The sequence below is a fragment of the Ciona intestinalis genome, chromosome 3 (assembly GCF_000224145.3).
Source record: "Ciona intestinalis chromosome 3, KH, whole genome shotgun sequence".
NCBI lineage: Eukaryota > Metazoa > Chordata > Ascidiacea > Phlebobranchia > Cionidae > Ciona > Ciona intestinalis.
The window spans coordinates 6385812-6408158 of NC_020168.2; the positions used below are offsets into that span (position 1 = coordinate 6385812).

Here is a 22347-nt window from a genome sequence, read left to right on the forward strand (position 1 = left end):
TTCTTTGAGTGTTTTTTGTTTACTACTAAATTGGGCGAGAAAACAGAATAAAAATGTGTCCGATCTTCCCCCACCCGACTATACATAAATATGAACTTAATTCGATTCTTTGGTTTTCCAGGAATTGAATAAATTATCGTCAGAAAACAAAAAGTTGAGGGAAAGACTTGATAAAGTTGATCGTGAGTTGATTGAAGAACGGAAGAAGTTCGATGAAGAGGTTCATCTTCTTCATCAAGAGAAGGAGAAACTTAATGAACATGTCATGCATTTGTCTCAAGTGGGTTGGAATACTGTGTATGGACAAACTATATACGATACAAAGTGTATAGGTGTGGCCATGTGGGTGAGGTTCTACAGTATGGCATGGGGACATGAGATTTAGGTCAGAGTCCATTCATGATTATCCTGACACTGTGCTACAACCTATTAGTGACTACTAAGTTAGGGCATTGTCTGCCAACTATTATAACTAAGTGGCCATGACCAAGATCACAAGTAGTTACTATCGAGCATTGAACCTGGTATCCGTTTTATTACAAGTGCCTGAACCATAAAGCTGGGTATGTAAACAACGATAAATGAAATTCGCATCTTTGTTACAGACAAATTAAGTTGTAATTTTACAGTTTTTGGAATTTATTATTTTTTAGAAATCGCGTGAATTATGCAAAGATGTTGAAGAGAAAGAAAGGAAAATATTGGAGGAACAAACTTACAAGGAACGAGGGTTGAATCAACAGAATAAAAGTTTGAACGATAAATTGGAATGTTTGAATTGCAAGTTGTCAGCTTTATATACTGAGGTAAGTTTGTAATCCACTTTATCCAGTTTCCAGGGATAATTAGCAAGGGCATTAAACTTTTTCGTTTAAGGGTAATAAGTGTTTCTTTTTGCATAAACTTGGACAGAGGCTTTGCCAGTGTATTTTAATATAGCTTTTGTGGAATTAGCAATTCAGTTGTTTTGTATTATTTCTTATAGAATGTTAAAGTATGAGCAATTTGAAGTATTAAAACAGTTTTACTTTGGCCGACATTGGTCAAAACCTTGATAGCACCATTAAACTATCACCACTCATATAGAATGTTGCATTCTGTTTGGTTAGAAACTGGGAATAGAAAAAGATCTTGAAAACATTGAGTTAAAACGCGAAGAAGAGAAAAAAATTCGTGACGAAAATGAAGAAAAACTTCGAACAGAAAACAAGGAAATTCTTTCAAACGTTGAAAGTTTGCAACTGGAACTTGCACATGTTATTTCAAAGGTAAATTTTTTTTATTTGTTCTTTAAACCAGTGTTTCTAAATCTTTCTTTAATGAAAACTTTTTGTCGGTTGTTTTATTCACCACTTTGCAATAATTGGGATCCGAAAGAAACAAGGCCATTTGCAGAGGTCTGCTTTCACTGGTTTCGGATCAACTTTTCTGGCATTTATTTGGTACCAATGTTTAAATGTCCTGTATCGGTCATCTTTAGAACTTGTGTATCAAAACAACCATAAAATACCCTGTATATATACCAATGTCACCTATGTATTATACTTTCACTATAATTTAATCAGCTTTAAATTCCCCATGAAAGCCATACCAACACAAGGTCACGTTATATTAAATACTTCGTGTGCGACAGCTTTGGGTCAACTAAGATCAATTTATATTCAGGCGAAAGATCTTTCGGTGGAATTTGAACACAAAGAACATTGCTTCACAAACACAATATCTGATGTGTGTCATAAGTTGTCATTGTTACATCGTAATATGAGACCGTTGTCTAGTGATCTGAGATCCTTTACATTCCCAGCAAGGTTAGATTATTTATAGAAACATTATCCTGATATTACTATTATAGGTGAGATCATACTACATGGCATATCATCAGACCTGGGATTTACGCCAGAGTTTCCTATTGCCATTATTACCCATGCTACCAGGCATAGTTTAATATTAAATTGAAATTTTCTGTATAAATTTCTGTATCAAGTTAATAGTATAGTTTTTATACCGAATAAAATTTATTATAGAAGCTTAATTATATGATTATAAGCGCCAAACGAGAATTACTTTTTTTGATGAACTAAATTGACAGAAATACAAAAGTCACTGAAATTGTTGTTCAGTTTAAATGTATTGAGATTTATTGGGATTTAATTTATAAGTGGCTTGTCATAAATCACAAGTGGTTTAATATCGATTTAACTTTCCTAAAGCTGCTTTGCTTGATTACAATGATAGAAATTATTTTTTAATATAGGTTTAATTAATTCAGGTTATGTATTAGGGTATGAAAAATATTTATTTTTATTAGTAGTCAGTTTGGTTTTGAAGCGTTTAAATCGGAACCCACCAGAACCATTACATTCCTAGTACAAAAAGGCAACACTATATAAAAAATGTTCTTACAACTGCAAATAACTAAACATTTCCCACACATTTCCAGCCAAAGTGCTTGCAAGAAGTCACTCGCAGAACTCACAGAAATATCTGAACTCGTCAGTCGAGCTGGCAACGAAATATTAAGCGAGGTCGTTCGACTGCGACGAGACGCTCGTAAGCGACCCGATTTCATGTCCACGCTTCGTAGCAACAGTGATGCTAGCATCGCTTCTGAGGAAGTTAAAATGCTACGGTGAGAGGAGTTGTTTAGCTTGTTTGGTATAAAGTTATAACGTTAACAAGGAACCAACAATGTACCAGCTGAAGAGGTTTAACCTACTCGGCTTACCTTATTATAACAATATATAATACAATATTATGTTATATTATGGTGTACAATAACACATACAATACAGCGCAGATTATACCAAAACACATTGCCATATTTCAAAAACTTCGTGCCGTTTATCAGTTACCATGGATAACTTGTATGGATTGTTGTTTTTTTATGCATAAACAACCCATAAGGAAACACCTTATAAATTAGATTTGGCCTGTTGTAGACTGGTGGTTTCCAACTGCCAGTCGACACCAATTTTTTCTTACCTAACGCAAGATAAATCATTGCAAAGTTGTTGAACTGTATATTTATCATAAATGTACAAAATTTTGCATTATGTTACGTAACAGCAACATTAGAACAACAAAAAAAATTACAAATATGTTGTATTTACGACAATTTTTTATTCCAGAACAAAGTTAACGGACAAGGATAATGAATTGCAACATCTTCAAAAAACAATGAATGAATGGAAAGATTCAACCACACAAAGACTTGCCAAAAAGTTTCAAGAAGAATTAAATTTACAAGTTGAAAGGTGGAGCTTGTGGTCATGTATTTAGTGGTTCTTAACACATTTTTCTTTGGGACTCAATTTGGAAATCTTGCTAAAATTTATTGGCAATGTTTTTTACTGAAGTTGTATTTACTGATACAATGATAAAAAATATAATGTAATGTGCCACAAGCAATATTGGTAGAAGAGGCTGCTTTGTATAAATACAACGTAGTTCAAATGGGCGCATTTTAGAATAAGTGTTTCTTCTAACTTCTAGAAAGATCTCACAGCAAAGAAACGACCAACTGCGCCAGATGCTTAACGGGGCAAAAGTAAGTTAACTTGTGAGCATGAGGTGTATGTGAATGCCAAGGTTTCACCAACTTTTTTCTTACAATTCCTTTTAATATTCTGTTACTTCTGCTACCAGGCATAATGTAAATAAAATATCCAGCACACAAAATGTCGAACATAAGTTTTTTAAAGATAATTTCTTTTTCCAAAATTGTTCGTAAACGTCACTGTTAATAGTATAATATATGCTAGAGTCTCGAAAATTGTATGCTTTTGCCAACCCCTGAAGTTCCTTTCGTCTTCCTCAGTTTAAGAGGCCATCCTGTTAATCATACATGTCTAGTATATAGTTACCACAACACCTTGCTCAGGCACCCGACCCTCCCACCTACCAACACAAGCCACCCAACCCCACTAATGGAACAAGTACTGTGAAACTTCTTTGTCATTTACAAGGGAGGGTGAAGCAACTCAGAACAGAGAATGATGTAAGAGGTTTTCTAAACATGAGTTATTATCAAGCGTTTCTTTAAGACCACATTTTAGACAACTTTTGTAGCTGTACCAAACTTTTTGTTAGTGTAGTGGGCCAACATGTACATCTCAGGTTATAAATTCAAAAATTACTATTAAACTTTTAGTGATACGTTTCTAAGACTACACCTCGAACAACTTTTATGCGTCTTGGTGTAACCAACATGTCCATCTCAGGTCCACTGGCATGCCTCACCCTAAGAACCCATATAGATTAAATACATAGTGGTCAGAGCTTTGGTTTCTGGGCCAGAGATTACATGTTCAAGGCTTGAAGATGGGGTATCTGGTTTAACTGTGAATGCAAATTTGGGTTTGCCTTGCTGTAAAACCTCACCTATATAATATACAATTGCCAAAACTAAACAAGTAAAGATCCACATTGAGTTGTACCCTGGGGGTTTGTTCACTTTTGTTATGTATTTTTTTCATGTGGGTGAGGTTCTTGTCAAAGACCTGGAATTTAAGCCAGGTTTGGCTATTACCCCAACACTCTTGTTCATCTTTCATGTGACCAGCGTGACTCCCTCCTGGCTCCTCCTACGTTAAATATGGTTATTATATCACTATCTGTTTTATGACATCATATTACCTTCATTCCAGCTTCTTCGTTCCAGCAGCTTCATCAGTGAACTAACAGACCATAGAAATCATGAAGGATAAATTTTATATTGTTTCTATTTCCCTGTATATGTTTAGTCAAACTAGATAGATCCACGTTTAATAAAGATCTTCCAACTCTGCTTAGTTTTTAAAAAGTGCCAAAAACTTTGCCTGTAACATCCTAATCTAAGGAGCATCAAGACTTGGTATATGTCCTTGCTTGGCAGTTACCCACAAAGTTGCATACGTGGTAACATGTAAGCTGACACAAGGTGTATGAAACAGAACACCCGTGTTATAACTACTGTCGTTGTCCGCCATGTGAAAATAAATTGTGTGTTTTATGTGAATGTTAAAAATCACATTTCTAATCTAAAATCAAGACCCCACATACAAGATCTTCCATTTCACTTTTTTTGGATATTTTATAAAGTTGTTAATTAGGTTTCACGATCTATATTGTCTCAGTATTAGCATATATTGTGCGTAACGTTATTTGCAATATCCATGCAATAGCACACTTTAGTTTTGGAATAAAATCACCACTGACAACAAAGCGTATTAATCTGGCCCCTCAAGTTCCATGGCTTTCTATGGTGTAAGACCTCACCTTCATAAAATAGAACACAGTCTAACACAGAGGTAAAATATAGACTCACTTCTTACGGATCTTTAGAACACGTTTAATCCCAGGTATTGATTAGGAATGTTTAGAACGCTTTCAAATCTAGATATTGAGTAGTAACCAACACCTATTCGTTATGAACTAAATCTCTATATAGCAGATGTTCTTCTTCTGTAAAACATGAAAACATCATTTATATACCAGAATATTAACAAGTGGGTAAAGAACAAGTATGGTTTATATGCATGCAGGGATACATAATGTCCGCACCGACAGCGACGTTGCAGATTAGGCGTGTGACGTCGCGCGTGATGTATTTAAGAAAGTGATAAATCCTGAATAAAACTTAACAATAATAAGGTAACAAACGCAAGACACACAATTTGCAACATTGCTGTATAATGTATGTAGTGTAATAATATTTCTGTGCCGTACTATAAAGTTATATTAGTAGTATGTCATATAATAGGGTGGGGGAATACGGGACACCTTTATCACATAATGTTAAAATATCCTGATCTTGTATTACACAAATTACAACGGTCAATTGGAATCGTGAGGGTACGGCTTTATAACTCTTTGAATGTTATTTGTTTACTAACAAACTGCACGCGAAAATCGATAGAAAATTTGTTCTATCTTCCCCCTTCCTACCATATAATATTACTAGTGTAATAAAACAGTATGTAACTGTAATCTTGCAAAAAATCTTAACTGTATTAACTGTAGTCTTCTTGTAACCCTTCAACTTGTAACCTGGTATGGAACCAACTTCAACTAAACCGGAACGTGGTAGCTAACTTCGAAGAAGAGGCGTTTTATGCGCGGAGCAATCAAGGCGGGCGTAACCAGCTGATGCGAGGCGTCGGTCACGTGAGCAATCTAACTAGTTCGCTTCAAGGATTAAATGGCGGGCTAGTTGTGACATCAGTTTAATATTGTGACTTAACAAACTAAGTTCTCGATTTTGTATTGTCGTTTCAAGTGCGAATTTAGCTTTAACATCGTGTCTATTCTATACGTGTGAGGTGTTAGGGAAATGCAGAACCACAGTAACTCGTCAGCGGGTACAAAGTGCGTGTACCAGAATACCGGTGTTATAACGACTGCCGCTGCCCTGCCAAGCCACCAGGATAAACAATTTCCATTCATTGATTCAACACGACCGTACTTCTATATGCATTTACTTGGGAACTTGACATGAAGAGAATAATTGCTCAAATTATGTGTGACCAATTTAGAAGAAAAATGTTGATGAAATTCACAAAAAAAAAACATGCAACTGCGTAGGAATTTATTGTCGCGAATTGCTTTGTTATAGCTTCTAATACTGTGTAGCATAGAAAACGGCTGCAACGGTTATACCTATGTACAATTAAGGCACAAAGCGATACAATTAGCCTATAAAACAATAAGAAATATGCTGCATTTATAGACCACTGAAAAGTTTCGGTAGTTACAGGCAGACGTTAGTGTGAAAGGTGTTTTTTTTCGCTTGAAAAATTTTCATGGAGGGTTATACGTTATGTGCGGCGCTAAATAGTGATGACGTGTCAAAATACGTAGTAATGACACTAAAATGACGTAATCGCTTATAGTCAAACACAAAACCAAATTTAAGGCGGATGCAGTTTTTCTACAAGCCGCCAGTCCTATTAAATAATCTGTCCAGTGGTGAAGAGAAATCTAAGGCTGGTTGACATGGATCTGGACGTGGAACTCCAGGATATCTTCAATAGCTTTCTCAAGAAGATCGCTGTCGAGAGCAACTTGCTTCACTTCATCCTTGCTTAAGGTTGTTGATCCTCGGATGGTGAGCTCACTTGCGACTCCGGCGAGATCTTGTTGAAGACCTTCCTCGGTGAAGTGGAGGACGCTGGAGCTTCCTCGTGGGTTGAGACGGAATTTGCGATCGTCGTTTCCGGACACGATGCGGTAACGGACGTTGTTGCGAAGTTGTTTCAGGGAAGGTTGCAGCTCCAAGATGGGTGTGCGGCGTGTGAGTGTGGCGCGATTCAGGTGAACCTCAAGGGGGTAGCTGGTGTTGACAGTTCCTCTGCCATGACGGTTCGAAACTTCGATAAATCTTCCACCATCAGCAGACCTCTTATGTCTACGTCGTGTGTCACCACCTGGCATGCACGCATAGCACACGCTATCCTTGGGCCTCATAGCACCCTGGAATCCACCATTTGGAGGCATGCCCATCTGTGGACCACCGTAGCCACCAAACTGAGGGAATTGTGGGAATCTTGGAACTCTTTGTTCAAAGTGGCCGCTCATGCAATGTCTGGAAGGAATTGAAAATAATTAAAATCAAAATTTAGATAAAATTATAAAATACAACTTTAAAAGCAATTATGACAAATATATTTGAAATAACCAAAAGACGAGAATAAACAACAAATCGATAATTTTTATTACAACCTACATTATTCTAGGATTAAATTTTAAATCATTACACTTGTTTTCTAAAGCAGCTCTTCTGGCATTTATTTGCGTACCAACATTTCAACGTCCTATACAAGTTGTCTTTATTAGACCGTAAATAATACTTAACTGTGCACAAATATTTTGTGTATCCGGCAGCAGCAACAAGTTATTAATTAATCAATACAATACAACAATAACTTACCCACTGCCCATGCGGAAGAAACCACCTCTGCAGCTGCAAGAGAATCCTCCGTAACTATTTCGGCATCCAAAGTTGCAGCTTCCTCCTCCCATCTGGCACTCATCAACGTCACCGCATCCTCCGCGCATCTTCGCCAATCCTCTGCAAGATTAAGTGGTTAGGGTTACATACCTTATGCTCGCTGTCGAGTAAATTTGTCACCCCATGCTCATTGTCAAGTTGGGCAACCGGCACACATGGTGTATTCATACACCTCATGCTCACCGTCAAGTTATAACATGGGTTGTCTTCCTATACACCAGACACACATGGTGTATTTATACACCTCATGCTCACTGTCAAGCTACATCGACAGGACACACCTTACTAAACAAGCAGAGTGACCAACCATATAGTAAGCACATATTGATCATAACACAAAACTTACGATGGACATCCACATTGGAACGATCCAACCCTGTTGGAACAGCTTTGTCCTTGCGAGCACGGGCTGTGAGCGCATTCGTTCACATCTTGGCAACCTCTACCGTACATAGTGGGTCGGAAACCTCGGGAACAAAGACATCTGAAGGAACCTGGGATGTTCTGGCAACTTCCAGCGCACGAGCTTTGTTGCCCGCCACATTCATCAACATCTGTGGTAAGTTGACACTTTGTTATTAATGTTACAACCTTAAATGACAGGTTTTTTTAAGCATATGTTGTTTAAATTGTCAGCCATACACTAAAAAAAAGAAAAATAAATGTACAAATAATTACCAACAAAATTGTGGTAATTTGTAAGTAGGCATGAGGTGTGTGAAACAGAACACTTGTGTTACAATGACTCTTATTGCCCGCCATGCGAGGATAAATCAGATACATTGATCCATATAAACCATAAAATATAGTTTCCAACTTACCCATGCAAGCTTGTCCCATGTCATCTCTCCTGTACCCACGAGGGCACTCACAATGGTAACCACCTGGATCATTCCTACAAACACCACGTGGACCACAAATACCTGGCATATCAATGCACTCGTTCTTATCAACACATTGTGCTCCCTGGAATAATGAATAGTGCAAACTGTTACTTAGAGTAATATTGTGATAATAGAATATTGATAACAAAGAAAATTTATCATGGTTTGCGATTTCTTTTCTTTTAGTTGTTTTAAATAGCCTTTGCTACTCCACTTAAACTGATACTTAAAATTTATGCTATGCCAGAAATATAAACAGAATATCTTTATTTATAAAAACACAGACTTTCTGGCCAGATTTAGGCATGTTCATGATATAATGATATTTATTTTGGCACATAGCAGCTCATATATATAAGACACAATCCGCTTCATATTCATGCACAGCTATGCTTGTATAATACTTAGGTAGCATTAAGTAATTCCTACACTTGCCCACCTCTTGTGTGAAACCATGTGGACATTCACATTTGAATGAACCAACTGTGTTGATGCAAAGGTATTGGCAGTTGTGACGTTTGGTTGCGCATTCATTAAGATCTGTTTAATGTATTTGTTTAAAATAAGTACATTCTATACACAAATATCAAGTTATAACATGGGTGTCATCTTATACACCAGACATACATAGTGTATTTATACACATCATGCTCACTGTCGAGTTATAACATGGGTGTCTTCTTATACACCAGATACACATGGTGTATTCATACACCTCATGCTCGCTGTCGAGTTATAACATGGGTGTCTTCTTATACACTAGACAGTTAGACACACATGGTGTATTCATACACCTCATGCTTATTGTCAAGTTAAACCATGGGTGTCTTCTGATACACCAAACACACATGGTGTATTCATAAACCTCATGCTCATTGTTGAGTTATAACATTGGTGTCTTCTTATACACCAGACATACATGGTGTATTCTATACACAAATATCATGTCATACATAGGTGTCTTCTTATACAGCAGACGCACTGCATAACACACCTCACACACAATACATTGTAGCATACTCACCAACACAAGCACTATTATCAGCATCGATCTGGTAACCCTTGGGGCAAATACATTCGTAACTTCCCTCTGTGTTTCGGCAATCAAAGCTGCATGGGTTGGTTGGTGCAAGACATTCGTTGATATCTGTTGACAATGAATGTCATTAGTGATGTCATAATTAAACTAGTGCCAATGTAAATGGGCATTGGGATGCAACTGTTTTTTTTTTTTTTTTTATTCCTAAATGGGTATTTGAATTCAAACACGGACATAAAAAAAGGATGCATAGACATTTTTTCAATTTAAACTCTTGTTTGCTGTATAAGACTTTAAGTCTACAATATACCATATTATTAAATTAAATGTAGTTGCCAGGCATAATCTAAGTCTAATGTATCTATTTTCAAAATACTTTGCCGGCTATTCCAACATTCTATACACATTTATAAACTTACAGGGAAGAGTTGTTGTACGTTTACAATATTTGAAAATAAGATTTCCATGCCTAGCTTCATAAATAAGATTTCTTTTTTTTAAATATTTAAAAATATACTCACCCATGCAAACCTTGTTTGACCTGGTGACCTCGTAACCATGGGAACATGCACAACGGAACGCACCAAGGGTGTTGATGCACGTACCGTGCGCGCAGAGCCCAGGTGTCACTCGGCAGTCGTCAATGTCTTCGCCAGTGGGTTTGTACCCGGCACCATGGGGACATAGTTGAACGAACGCAGCTGAAAAGTAAATTAAAGAATAAGAAAGATTCATTATAACATCAAATAAATTCATATGTTTTATAAGTTTTTATAAGAAAAATATATTAAGTATATTTTGCTACCGTTTATACCCCACTGAGGCAGTTTACAGAAACTTGATAATAGGCTACATATTCTATTCTATGAAATTATGGCAATTGAATTTTTTTAATAAGTATTGCCAGCTTTAGTCTTCCAGAATTTCTAGTTGTAAGAAGGTTGAATATATTATAAACACTCAACAACAGGGAATCTTTGTTATAAGTACAGTTGTAAAATAATCTGTGATTTCATTAAAGCTTTAGCTACCCTAAATTTCTAGAAGTTAAAGATTAACGAGCCATAGCATATAAACTCACTTGTTCCATACACTGGGCATGCCTCACAGTCTTCACCCCATCCCTTGCCACGGTTACAACAACATTCAGCTTTGGTGAATGGAAGGCCAGTGGTTGAGGTGACTTCACACATACGTTGATGGACTTGAGCGTAACATAATCCTTGTCGGGTGTCTGGGTCGAAAAGGTTTTGTTAAAATAAATATCTCATTCTCTATTCTAAGTATATTAATATAAGTATAGGTACCAGTATAGAGCATTAAACCTGGTATCCTTTAGTTACAATTCAAGCACCAAACCAATAAGCCACAGTGTGGGACAAAATCCCTTTTTATTTATTTTATCCACAGCAAGTTATAATTACATAAAACCTCTTTTTGCAGTTAATTTTTTCATACTTTGTGTAAAAACATTATATTAAAACACAGATATCCAATTTTTTGTAGGATCAACTTTTTTAACAATCTTAACATAAGGCAACCCCTCCCAAAGTAATATATAAGATTAGTTACCCAAGATTAGATTCCCAAAGCAATTTATAAAATTAGTTACCCAGACACATCTTGTGTTCCTCATCATACATGTATCCTTCATTACAATCGCATCTATACGTTCCATCGAGGTTGATGCACACGCCGTTGTTGCATACGTTTGCCACATCACATTCGTTGTCATCTGGAAGTTATAACTCCATGGTAAATATCATTTCAATTTTGTCTCTATGGTTTAATTAATATAATTTTTGTTACTGTACTCAAGGAGATAAATAAATTTGTGTTATATTTTATATGCTATAGTTTAACTATAGCATGTTTACCTACTCTCACTTTAGTGCCAATTCCCTGTTTTATTGATATAATTCATATATTCTTGGTTATCATATTCAAAAATAAAATGAGAATTGTTGTCATTTTGAAAACGTTTCTTAATAAAGCATGCTACTGTATTCAATGATAATGGACGGGAGATCTTCCCTTAACAGCTTGGCTAAATAAACCAGCATAATGCTTCACATTTATAGTATGGAACAGAGTATTTAACATACCAACACAAGTTCCTGTTGAAGAAGTCCTGTACCCTGGTTGGCAGTGACAGACAAAGAATCCAATCATATTCTTACAAGTCATTCCATTTTCAGTGCAATCATTTAAGTCAGGAGATGCGCATTCATCAGTGTCTAAATTAATTTTAAAAAAGGTTTTAATTTTTTTTATAAGCCTAATGCTTTTTACACTTTTATATTAATTTTTAACAAAAAGATTTTAATGTATAGAAAATTGATTATTTTTAAAATATTTTTTTTAAAGTTCCTTTTTGTCATGACTCCTTACTGTTCTGCCATTTTACCAATAGTCATGCTTATGCCTGTTTACCATTCAAGTCACATGAAGGTCATGATATTTTATGTTTTTTACACTTTCATATTATTTTTTACAAAAAAATTTTAAATGTATAAAAAAATAATTATTTTTTGAAATATTTAAGTTCATAGAAGGTCATGATATTTTACATAGCAGTGTTGCCTCACCTTTGCAAGTGTTTCCATCTTCACGAAGTTCGTAACCATCAGGGCAAGCACAATGGAAGCTGCCGATGTCGTTTACGCAGCGGAAAGCACAGTTGTTGTTCAATCCAGGTTTGCATTCGTTGACATCTAGTGATAAAACATATTGTTAAAACTTTGATATTTATTTCGTATTTAGCACAAAACATACTAAAAACCAAAAGGCTATAGGATAAGGGTTCGAGGCACAAGCAGGATGCAGGCATATCTATGGGCGAGACACTAAAAGTCAATTGCTCCAGCTAAGTAGTTCGTTATTAGTTTTCCGAATTGTCAACCATACATTGAACTAATCACCCACAAAGTTACATACATGGTAACTTTTTGACTGGCACAAGGTGTATTAAATAGAACAACCGTGTTATAACGACTGTCGTTGTCTTGCCATGTCAGGTTACATTTATTTCATTTACCAAAACAAAAAAGTAATAAAGTCACAACCCCTCACCCAAACAAGTCATGGCTGGTCCGTTATAGAATCCATCATCACACGCGCATTCGAAAGCTCCCTCCGTGTTTGTGCATGTTCCGTTACCACATGGTGATGCTCCAGAGACACACTCGTTCACATCTATAGATATAATATAAATTAATCATCTATAGATATCATATATTTTAACCAGACATACATATCATAAATAGAAATATCATACAAATTTAAATATAAAATAAGATATGGCTGACTCCTAATTCTCTTCTATTTGTTGTTTCAATTTAATATTTGTGTCAACACCAACAAATAAGTAAAAATTATGTTACTAAACAAAAGGGGGTCACATAAAAGTATTTTGACTTTATTTTGAGTATAACTTTTAATCATAATTTAAATCTTTTAAAAAGTATGACATATTTTAACTCTTTAGTTGTAGAACAATGTACGCTGATACTGTTTGTCAGGCGGCAGAGCAAATTTTGGTGGAACAAAATATGTTTTGACCATAGGTATTGAATTTACAATATTTGGACTCAAAGGTCTTATATTGAACTTATATATGGTCTTATATATGGGTATTAAAATTACTTTTGGCTCATAAGTCACAACTTACCAACGCACACCACACCGGATGCATCGAGTGTGAACCCGTTGGTGCATTCGCAACGGAAGCTACCCGGTTGGTTGACACATCGGCCGTTGACGCATGGGTTGTTTTCATCACATTCGTTGAGGTCTGAAGAGTAAAAAAAGAAAAAGGTAAAACTTATGATAGAGAAATGAAAGAAAAGTATAGAAAAAATGGAGTAGAATGTTCTAAATAGGGGATTTCTACCATAAGGTATGCCAGAAAACCTAAAACCATTTGGCTGCTACCCCATAAATATATTTAGCACCTATATACAACATATTATGGGACAGGAACAAAATAAATCTCCACCAGTTTCTAAACTAAAGTTTATAAAACCAAGTATTTAACTTCTAAATGACACTAAACAACACTCTCATAGTCCCGATGTTGAAGGCTTTTACTTTCAAGAGGGAAGGAAACAAATCTTCAACTCACCAATTCCATTTGGAGTAAACCCGCATCCCTGAGGGCAGATGTTGGCAAACTCTTGCGTTCCGTTTGCGGGGCAAGCTTCACAATCACTTGTGGCTGTTCCCCAACCACCTCCACCACACCGACAACAACATGAGGATATGGTGACAGCTGTGTTACCAGGGTTGGCGCATGTGCCTTGGGAAATTGTCTCGTAACAATGAGCTCTACGTTGGTCTGTGATGTAACAATAGAAAGATATTGAGGTATTTATTTTATGCGGTAGAATAAGTCTACTAATGTAAATAACACATGTAATCAAATGTTATGGAATTATGAAAACATAATGAACAATATATAACTTCGTAATAGCTTTAAACAAAAAATAGAAAAAGAGTAAAAAATACATAAAAACATTATATGAAATGGTGAGACAAATGTATGTGACTTTTAAACGCCAAAACAGGAACAGACCCCTGTGTTCCATAGTCTATAGGTTTAACTACTACTATGCTACCCACCAATACAAGTCTTCTTGTTAGAACTGACGACGTGTTCATCTGGGCAGTCACATTCAAACCCACCAGGTGTGTTGATACAAGCACCATTCACACATTTGTCGCCAACATCGCATTCATTGACATCTGTAAGAAATAACAAAGTTTAACTGAGTTGCCAACTATACAATGTAATGGGTTATGAATTACAATACAACCCCATATTTATTACTATTTCCTAAACCTATCCAAATTTTAAAAACATAAAAAAAATGAACCAATTTTTATCAACTGCGAGAAGTCTTCATTAACTAATACAAAATGACCGACCAATTAATTAAGAATTTGTAACTTTTTGATTCCATACATTGTTTTTTTGTTAACAGTCCATTTATATTAAAACTCTTTACAATGTCGCTAAAAAACAATTTTTTAAGATGTTAACTTGCGAATCCAAGTAGTTGTAAATACACAACTAACCATTACAAAATGACAATTTGCAAATTTGGGTCAATATATACACTCGGTATGGTATCACAAACTCTAAGTAAAGAATTCCAGCAGTAGTTATAAATGAACCAACTTACCATTACAAGCTGCACCATTATCACTGTTGTAACCATCAGGGCAATAACATTTGAAAGAACCATCCATGTTCTGGCAAGTACCAATACCACACACTAATGGATCTTCTGTACATTCATCAGTATCTATAAAATGGTGAGGTGTTAATTTGTGTTCTTGGGCGATTGCTCCAGAAAAAAACAATCATCCACAAAGTTACATAAGTAAGCTGGCAGTACATAGCCACACATAAAAACAATCTTCAATATAGTTACATATATGGTAACTTCAAGCCGGCAGGAATTTATGAAACAGAACAACTGTGTTATAGCAACTGTCATTGCCCCATCATGAGAGAATAAACAAGGCATTCAGCCTGGCGTTAAATCAAATTTTCATACAAAAATCACATTAATCACAGATTTCCCATGTTCGATGACAATGAGTGTATTTAATAAACAAAAACTGTACACTAACTTATACTTAAACATCCATGTATCAAAGATTGTCAATGCCCCGACATGCAAGGATAAATAAATAACTCTTATTTAAACTACAGACTCACCAATACAAACTCTGCCGTCAGGTGTTACTGAATATCCTTCATTACAATCGCATGCAAATCCACCAGGTGTGTTGTCACAGAAACCATTGTTACATTGGCCTTCTTCATCACATTCATTCTTGTCTGTAATAAGGACCATTGTAATGTCATACTATAGTCAAAGGCATTACGTTAAGGGTGTCAGGAGTGGCATGTTACATCAATTTTTTTAATTTATAAATTATAAGATATTCGCCTTTATAATTATAAGATAAATAATCAAAAGGGTTCCCCCGTTTTAACAAGGGATTCTGCTAAATATAAAAAAAACTTGACACATTCGATCACAGCTTGAATGTAATTATCATATTTCCCACAACTTAGTCTTGATTTCAAAATTATTTAAAATAAACAAAACAAATTGTTACAAAATTATTATTATTTAACAAGTATTATTAACAAACAATAGCCATTAACTCACCAACACAATCCCCATTATCAGAGATACGATATCCATTGTCACAAGTACAAGTGAAACTTCCGAATACATTCTGGCAAACACCGCGTCCGCACGGGTCTCTGTCGCATTCATTCACATCTGGATGAATAATATGATTGTTAGATTACATACAATAATATAAGGCAGTAATTCATTGTTTGTGGGTGAGGTCCTTGTCAAGAACCTCGGATTTGGGCCAAATTTGGCTCATACAGAAAGTTGCTTTGCATATAAACATAAACGTTAATCTGGGTAACATTTTGGGTTCCTGGGGTTTCATGTCACCCCTCTATTGAAACACGGCTTTCTTATGTTGTAGTAACCATTTTTAAGTGGAAAATTGTCTTTATCCACAAAAATTCCAATTCCCGAAAAAAGTTACATACATTGGTAACTCGTGAGCTGGCACCAGGTGTATATATAGCAACTATCATTGTCTACTAAGCGATAATTTAAACAATCAAACACAACAACAAACATTATTTACCTTCACAAGCCTTATCATCATTAATAGGGTGGAATCCCTGGTTACAATCGCACACAAATCCTCCTCTTGTGTTTGAACAATCTCCATTTGTGCAAGTTCCACTCAAGTTGCATTCATCAATATCTAGAATATAACATTGCTATAAATAGGCACCACATTTTATAAAAAAACAGGGAGCCTTTTTCCCCTGACCAAAAATGCTTTTAATACACAGGTTAACAGGAAACTTTTGCATTCTATGAATTAGTATCAAAATTCCAGATTTCATAGACTTGTAAGTCAAATATTTCCTTTATATAAACAAATATTGGCTACTATTCTATATGGGTGAGGTCCTTCAGTAAGACACACCATGAAACCTGAATTTTAAGCCAGAGCCAGCCGATTACCCCAACATTGTATATGCACATCCTATACCATAGGGGTAGGGTCCTTATCTAAGGTTTTAAGATTAAGGCCAAAGTTGGCCCGTTGTCCCAACACACATGGTATCCCCCATAGTATAAGTCACTTTATTAACTTACCAACGCAAGTTTCACTTATTTCATCAAACACGAATCCTTCCATACAAGAACATACATATGATCCTGGCATGTTGGTACAAACAGAATCAGCAAAGCAAAGATCTTCGTCAACACATTCATTGATGTCTGGAATAAGCACATTGGTTTATATTGATTCGATTATATTTAGGACGTCTTCAGTGAGGCACACATAAGACTTGAAATGTAGGATAAAGGTCCATTAACCCACTACCCAAACACCAAGGGTGGGACCATTTATATCCCACCATGGCAGTTTATAGGCACTTAGTAATAGAGATTGTATTCTATAAGTGTGAGGTCTCTAGTGAGGGGACCTGGGATGTAGGTTTGTTACCCCAGGGCACTAACATCTAAACCCCTCAAAAACAGTTTATAGACTCAATAAAATAAGTTCAATGTAAGTTGATATTATTATCATGTTTTACCTTCACACTGGATGAGTTCATCATTGAAGTGGTAACCCCTTGAGCATTCACAAGTAAACCCACTATCCACGGAAATGCACAAGCCATTCTCGCAGAGGTTGGCGATTTGTGAGCACATGTCATTAGTTCTAATTATGTTTTCTGAACCACACACTGAAGTAAAGGCATCGGTGCCAGGAGTTGGGCAAGCCTGGAAGGTGGTTGGGTTATTAATGGCACAGTTGAATGAATTATTTAGTTACTACTATGTAATAACTGTATGTAACTAGCATTCATTTAAAGCTTGCTATTCTATGATGTTACTGATGGGTTGTCTTTTGTATGGGTATCCACAGTTTGGTGGATTAATACACACCACGATAGTTTTAGAAACTTGACTGTTGGCATGGGATTGATAACCATGGATAAGTCGCTCAAGTTCTCGCCCACAAGGATATAAATGACCAAACCAACCAAATGTTATGCCTGCTTATCCACACACTACAATAGCTTCAGTAACTTGTGAGCATGGGAGTGGCAACCATGGATAAGTCATGTAAGTTCTCGCCCACAAGGATATAAATAAGTAAATGACCAAACCAACCAAACAAACTATCCTGACTAACCCAACTCATACACAACATACAAACATCATCTTACTTCGCATGGATTGTTCCATCCTTGTCCAATGTTACCGAAGCAACAACACTTCTTCTTGGTAAGATCAAACTGAAGGGAGCCGGAGCATTCTTCTGTGGTTGCGTTGTAGTTACGATGGCATGATCTCTCTCGGATGTCTGGGGAAGAATGATGATGTCATAAATATAATGATGGTGTCATAAATATAATAGTGATGTCACACCTGTTACTAAAACCCACATTAGGAGATTTAATTAAAAGAAAACATTACCTTTATATTTACAGGAAAAATGTGTTGAACAAATGAAACAAACTTGAATACCAAACTTAAGCAAAGTATTTAATTGGAAGAAACAATGTAAATTAATTTTTCATAAAAAAATTAAAACATTAAATTGAAAGAAAAAAGCAAAACAACAACTTAAATCTTACCTTCACATTTCCTGCCTCCCATAATGGACTTGTAACCTTCAGGGCACTGGCAGTTGTAACCGCCCACAGTGTTTAAGCATTGGCCGGCACCACAAACATCATAATCATTGTCGTCACTGTCTCCCTCACATTCATCAATGTCTACAAACAATGGGTATTGTTACATATTATATGGGGGGGTAAAAATAATTTTTAAATAGTATAATTTTAACATTTTTGTTAAAAAACAAAAATGGGATATTTATAAAACAAAACTAGCATACAAATCTGAGTTGGAACAACCAAATACCCACAGAGTTACATGTGGTAACTCGTAAGCAGGCACAAGGTGTATGAAACACAACACCTGTGGTATAATGACTGTCAATGCTGTCAATAGATAAGCTACATTATTTTACTTTAATTAGTTACATCCATTGATTAAAAAAAGGTACATTCAGTTATTTATTAATACAAATATTAACCTTCGCAAGTCTTTGTTGCAGGGTTGAGTTGATATCCCATGGAACATTCGCACACAAAGGTTCCGAACCCATTGATGCATTTGCCACCCCTGCAAACACCGGGCACCTCCACGCACTCGTTGATGTCTTCCAAGAGGACAGTGATGGGGTTGGTACGGAAACCAGGTCCTCCAGGACACAATGTGTGGTACTAGAGGGGGGTAAGAGGTAGAATGTTAATAGAGGTTTGTGGTTAAAGGATTACAACTACTGTTGCTGCATTATAACATGGGTGTCTTCTTATACACCAGACGCACATGATGTATTCATACACCTCATGTTCACTGTCCAGTTATAATATGGGCATTTTTTATGCACCACACTCACTATGGAGAAACTCAATAACTATTACATAACAATCACCTCAGTTGAGTTGATAATGGGGCAAAGTTCACACGGGTTGCCCCACGCTCCTGCGTTGCTTATGCAACAACATGTCCCTCTAGTGACGGAGGTTCCAATTTGTCCGGTGCAGATTGGAGCCAAATCGTCTCCCTCGGCGCTGTTGAAACAGTTTCCAACACGGGTGTCTGTAGATAAGGTACGCAGGTTAACAAAATAACATGTTTTATCATTTATATCTTTAAAAGCAATAATTTAAAATTACCAAAAAAACGAAGAGAAGGAAGGTTAAGAACCATATGGATAAAAAGTATAAAAAAGCGTTCGTAAAAACGTTTCATCTGCCATTCGGCAAGAGGTAACATGGGTTCAGTCTTTTAGTAACCTATTCCAATTGGTATTGTTCTATTATACTTTGCATAGGTGGGACAAGCCACCTATTCTACATACTCTATTCTCTAGAGTGTGACACGCTATGGGACCTGAAACTTATACCAGAGTTGACCAATAGGAAGTTACCCCAATAATTAGGATTTAGACCAGAGTTGGTTCATTACTCAAATACCCTGCGTTTGGACCACAGTTGGACAATGACCGCATAAGAATTAGTAACTAATATGAAGAACTTACCAACACAACCAATGCCTGTAGGGTTACTCTGGAAACCTTCTGGACATTGACACTCATATGCGCCGTCGGTGTTGACGCACATACCATTGATACAGTTGGCAAGATCTGAGCATTCATCAACATCTGTACAGTTTGCGCCTTGGTCGTCTTTCTCATACCTTTGGTGGTAGAAAGGAAAATTTAGCTGAGTTTGGTATATGTAGTTTACATATGTATGTATGCTGTATATATGTGTATATGCAGTTTACATATGTATGTATGCTGTATATATGTGTATATGCAGTTTATATATGTATATATGTTGTTTAGATGTGTATATGCAGTTAACATATGTATGTATGTTGTTTAGATGTGTATATGCAGTTAACATATGTATGTATGCTGTATATATGTGTATATGCAGTTTATATATGTATATATGTTGTTTAGATGTGTATATGCAGTTAACATATGTATGTATGTTGTTTAGATGTGTATATGCAGTTAACATATGTATGTATGTTGTTTACATGTGTATATGCAGTTTATATATGTATGTATGTTGTTTAATTGTTTTACATCTATGTCAGTAAAAAGTGCATATACAATATATATTACTGACATAGATGTAAAACAATACTTGTATAGCACTATTTAGCTGGGTTGTAACTAATGTGCCACTGATTTTTTCAATAACTTACAATACTTGCTTTAGAATGTGTTGCTCAAAGAAACCTAACCCTTACAGTATGAAATGCTGTGTTAACATTAGGGGTAATGGGCCAACCGTCGCCCAAATCCCAGTTCCCATGTCATGCCCAAAAAACCTAACCCTTACAGAGTAATATATAATTAGTAAATATAAATTAAAATCTAAATACACTCACCCTTCAAGACATACACATCGGAAAGTTCCCGGCACATTATGACATCGGCCATTCACGCAAATTCCCTCGAATGAGCATTCATCAATATCTGTAATGTTTTAACATTATTCTGCTGCTACCATTACCAGGCATAACATAAATTTTATTGTTCCAAAGTTTTATTTGCCATCTAGCGAGACATGACACGCCCTGATGATAGAAAAAGAGAAGGAAAATGTTGGTACAATAAAACTTATATGTATTTTACTAAAAAAATTATTTAAGCATTTCTAATATTATACTTTTATACCATACATAGATATCTCATACCACACATAGATATCTTATACCACATATAGATATCTAATATCACACATAGATATCTAATATCACACATAGATATCTTATACCACATATAGATATCTAATATCACACATAGATATCTAATATCACACATAGATATCTTATAACTTACCCTTGCAAGCCTTCCTATCTTCTGTTGTAACGAATCCCATGGGACAATTACATTCAAAACTTCCCTCGATGTTCATGCACTGCCCATGAGGTCCACATAACGTATCATCCTCAACACAATCGTCATTGTCTACAAAACAATGAGCATTATTACTTCATTACAAGTTTGTGGATTTTCAAAAAAAATTCAAGAAATGCAGAAAGTGTTTTATGCACCAGCCATTACAAGTTTTGTGTTCATAGTGTTGATAATGTGCATCCTGTGTTCGTAAGAAAATGTTTATTTTGAAAAACTCATACGGAAATTCATATGTTTCTTGTGCATGGTGTGCAGAATGTGACATTTGTAGTATTTACTTTGAATTAACTACGTCTGTAAGTTTATGTGCTGTTTGTGAACTATATGTGCGTGTTGTGTCACTTTGTGCATGTCGTTTTTAACGCAAGACTCACCGGAGCAAGAGAACCCATCTCCATGGTAACCATCCTGGCAGTTGCACTCGTAACTTCCGTGTTTGTTCGTGCACGTGGCGAACTCGTGGCACATGTGTGTGCCCATCGCGCATTCATCATCATCTAAGAAGCAACACAATTTAAATTAAATAATATATATATTTGTGTATTACATGAAGTAAAAATTAAAAAAAAATACCAAAAAAATAATAATAAATGCAAAAATTTAAATTTTTGCACTCACCGTGGCACATGAATCCATCTCCATGGAAACCAGGAATACAACGGCAGTTGTATCCTCCCTCTGTGTTGTTACAATCAGCATTCACGTGGCAATTGTGTTTCGACATCTCGCATTCATCCTCATCTGCAAGGGGGGAAATTTTAAGTCTTATGCTCACTGTTGGGTTTTGGGAGGAACATGGGTGTCTTCTTATACACCAAACACATGTGGTGTAATTATATACCTCATGCTCACTG

General features: G+C 35.9%; 2 protein-coding genes and 1 long non-coding RNA gene across 3 annotated transcripts in view; 1 reads left to right on the forward strand and 2 right to left on the reverse strand.

Annotated features, from left to right (window-relative positions):
- Positions 1 to 85: 85 nt before the first annotated feature.
- On the forward strand, positions 86 to 5194 carry LOC100181173. Its single transcript, XM_018811374.2, has 9 exons — positions 86 to 280; positions 654 to 806; positions 1110 to 1268; positions 1666 to 1808; positions 2441 to 2629; positions 3129 to 3254; positions 3493 to 3547; positions 3881 to 3997; positions 4647 to 5194. The coding sequence occupies exons 1-9, from the start codon at positions 266 to 268 to the stop codon at positions 4704 to 4706; spliced, it is 1017 nt and encodes a 338-aa protein (XP_018666919.1). The 5' UTR covers positions 86 to 265; the 3' UTR covers positions 4707 to 5194.
- On the reverse strand, positions 3093 to 4720 carry LOC108949343. Its single transcript, XR_003395802.1, has 3 exons — positions 4636 to 4720; positions 4173 to 4338; positions 3093 to 3831 (listed from the first exon to the last, which is right to left on the reverse strand). It is a non-coding gene; the product is annotated as an uncharacterized LOC108949343 (long non-coding RNA).
- Positions 5195 to 6438: 1244 nt separating the features above from the next.
- LOC100183523 (fibrillin-1) overlaps positions 6439 to 22347 on the reverse strand; it is a 34180-nt gene continuing 18271 nt past the window's right edge. Inside the window, exons 30-59 of the mRNA XM_009859799.3 lie at positions 22112 to 22234; positions 21868 to 21990; positions 21416 to 21544; positions 20962 to 21049; positions 20096 to 20253; positions 19487 to 19653; positions 19085 to 19274; positions 18621 to 18761; positions 18210 to 18346; positions 17571 to 17760; positions 17125 to 17250; positions 16601 to 16723; positions 16096 to 16212; positions 15636 to 15758; positions 15094 to 15216; positions 14531 to 14653; positions 14034 to 14246; positions 13581 to 13703; positions 12983 to 13105; positions 12499 to 12624; positions 12016 to 12147; positions 11523 to 11645; positions 10992 to 11144; positions 10432 to 10611; positions 9896 to 10018; positions 9311 to 9411; positions 8809 to 8953; positions 8334 to 8541; positions 7907 to 8047; positions 6439 to 7561 (exon numbers count right to left, since the gene is read on the reverse strand). Coding sequence (XP_009858101.2) covers positions 6958 to 7561; positions 7907 to 8047; positions 8334 to 8541; positions 8809 to 8953; positions 9311 to 9411; positions 9896 to 10018; positions 10432 to 10611; positions 10992 to 11144; positions 11523 to 11645; positions 12016 to 12147; positions 12499 to 12624; positions 12983 to 13105; positions 13581 to 13703; positions 14034 to 14246; positions 14531 to 14653; positions 15094 to 15216; positions 15636 to 15758; positions 16096 to 16212; positions 16601 to 16723; positions 17125 to 17250; positions 17571 to 17760; positions 18210 to 18346; positions 18621 to 18761; positions 19085 to 19274; positions 19487 to 19653; positions 20096 to 20253; positions 20962 to 21049; positions 21416 to 21544; positions 21868 to 21990; positions 22112 to 22234 — 4676 coding nt within the window. The 3' untranslated portion in view covers positions 6439 to 6957. The remainder of the gene's footprint in view (positions 7562 to 7906; positions 8048 to 8333; positions 8542 to 8808; positions 8954 to 9310; positions 9412 to 9895; positions 10019 to 10431; positions 10612 to 10991; positions 11145 to 11522; positions 11646 to 12015; positions 12148 to 12498; positions 12625 to 12982; positions 13106 to 13580; positions 13704 to 14033; positions 14247 to 14530; positions 14654 to 15093; positions 15217 to 15635; positions 15759 to 16095; positions 16213 to 16600; positions 16724 to 17124; positions 17251 to 17570; positions 17761 to 18209; positions 18347 to 18620; positions 18762 to 19084; positions 19275 to 19486; positions 19654 to 20095; positions 20254 to 20961; positions 21050 to 21415; positions 21545 to 21867; positions 21991 to 22111; positions 22235 to 22347) is intronic.

Bases quoted from the DNA above. Each gene is read 5' to 3' on its own strand.
- LOC100181173 (XM_018811374.2), top strand. The intron at 2,630-3,128 runs GTGAGAGGAGTT...TTTTTATTCCAG, and splicing joins GAGGAAGTTAAAATGCTACG to AACAAAGTTAACGGACAAGG. The intron at 3,548-3,880 runs GTAAGTTAACTT...CACCTTGCTCAG, and splicing joins AGATGCTTAACGGGGCAAAA to GCACCCGACCCTCCCACCTA.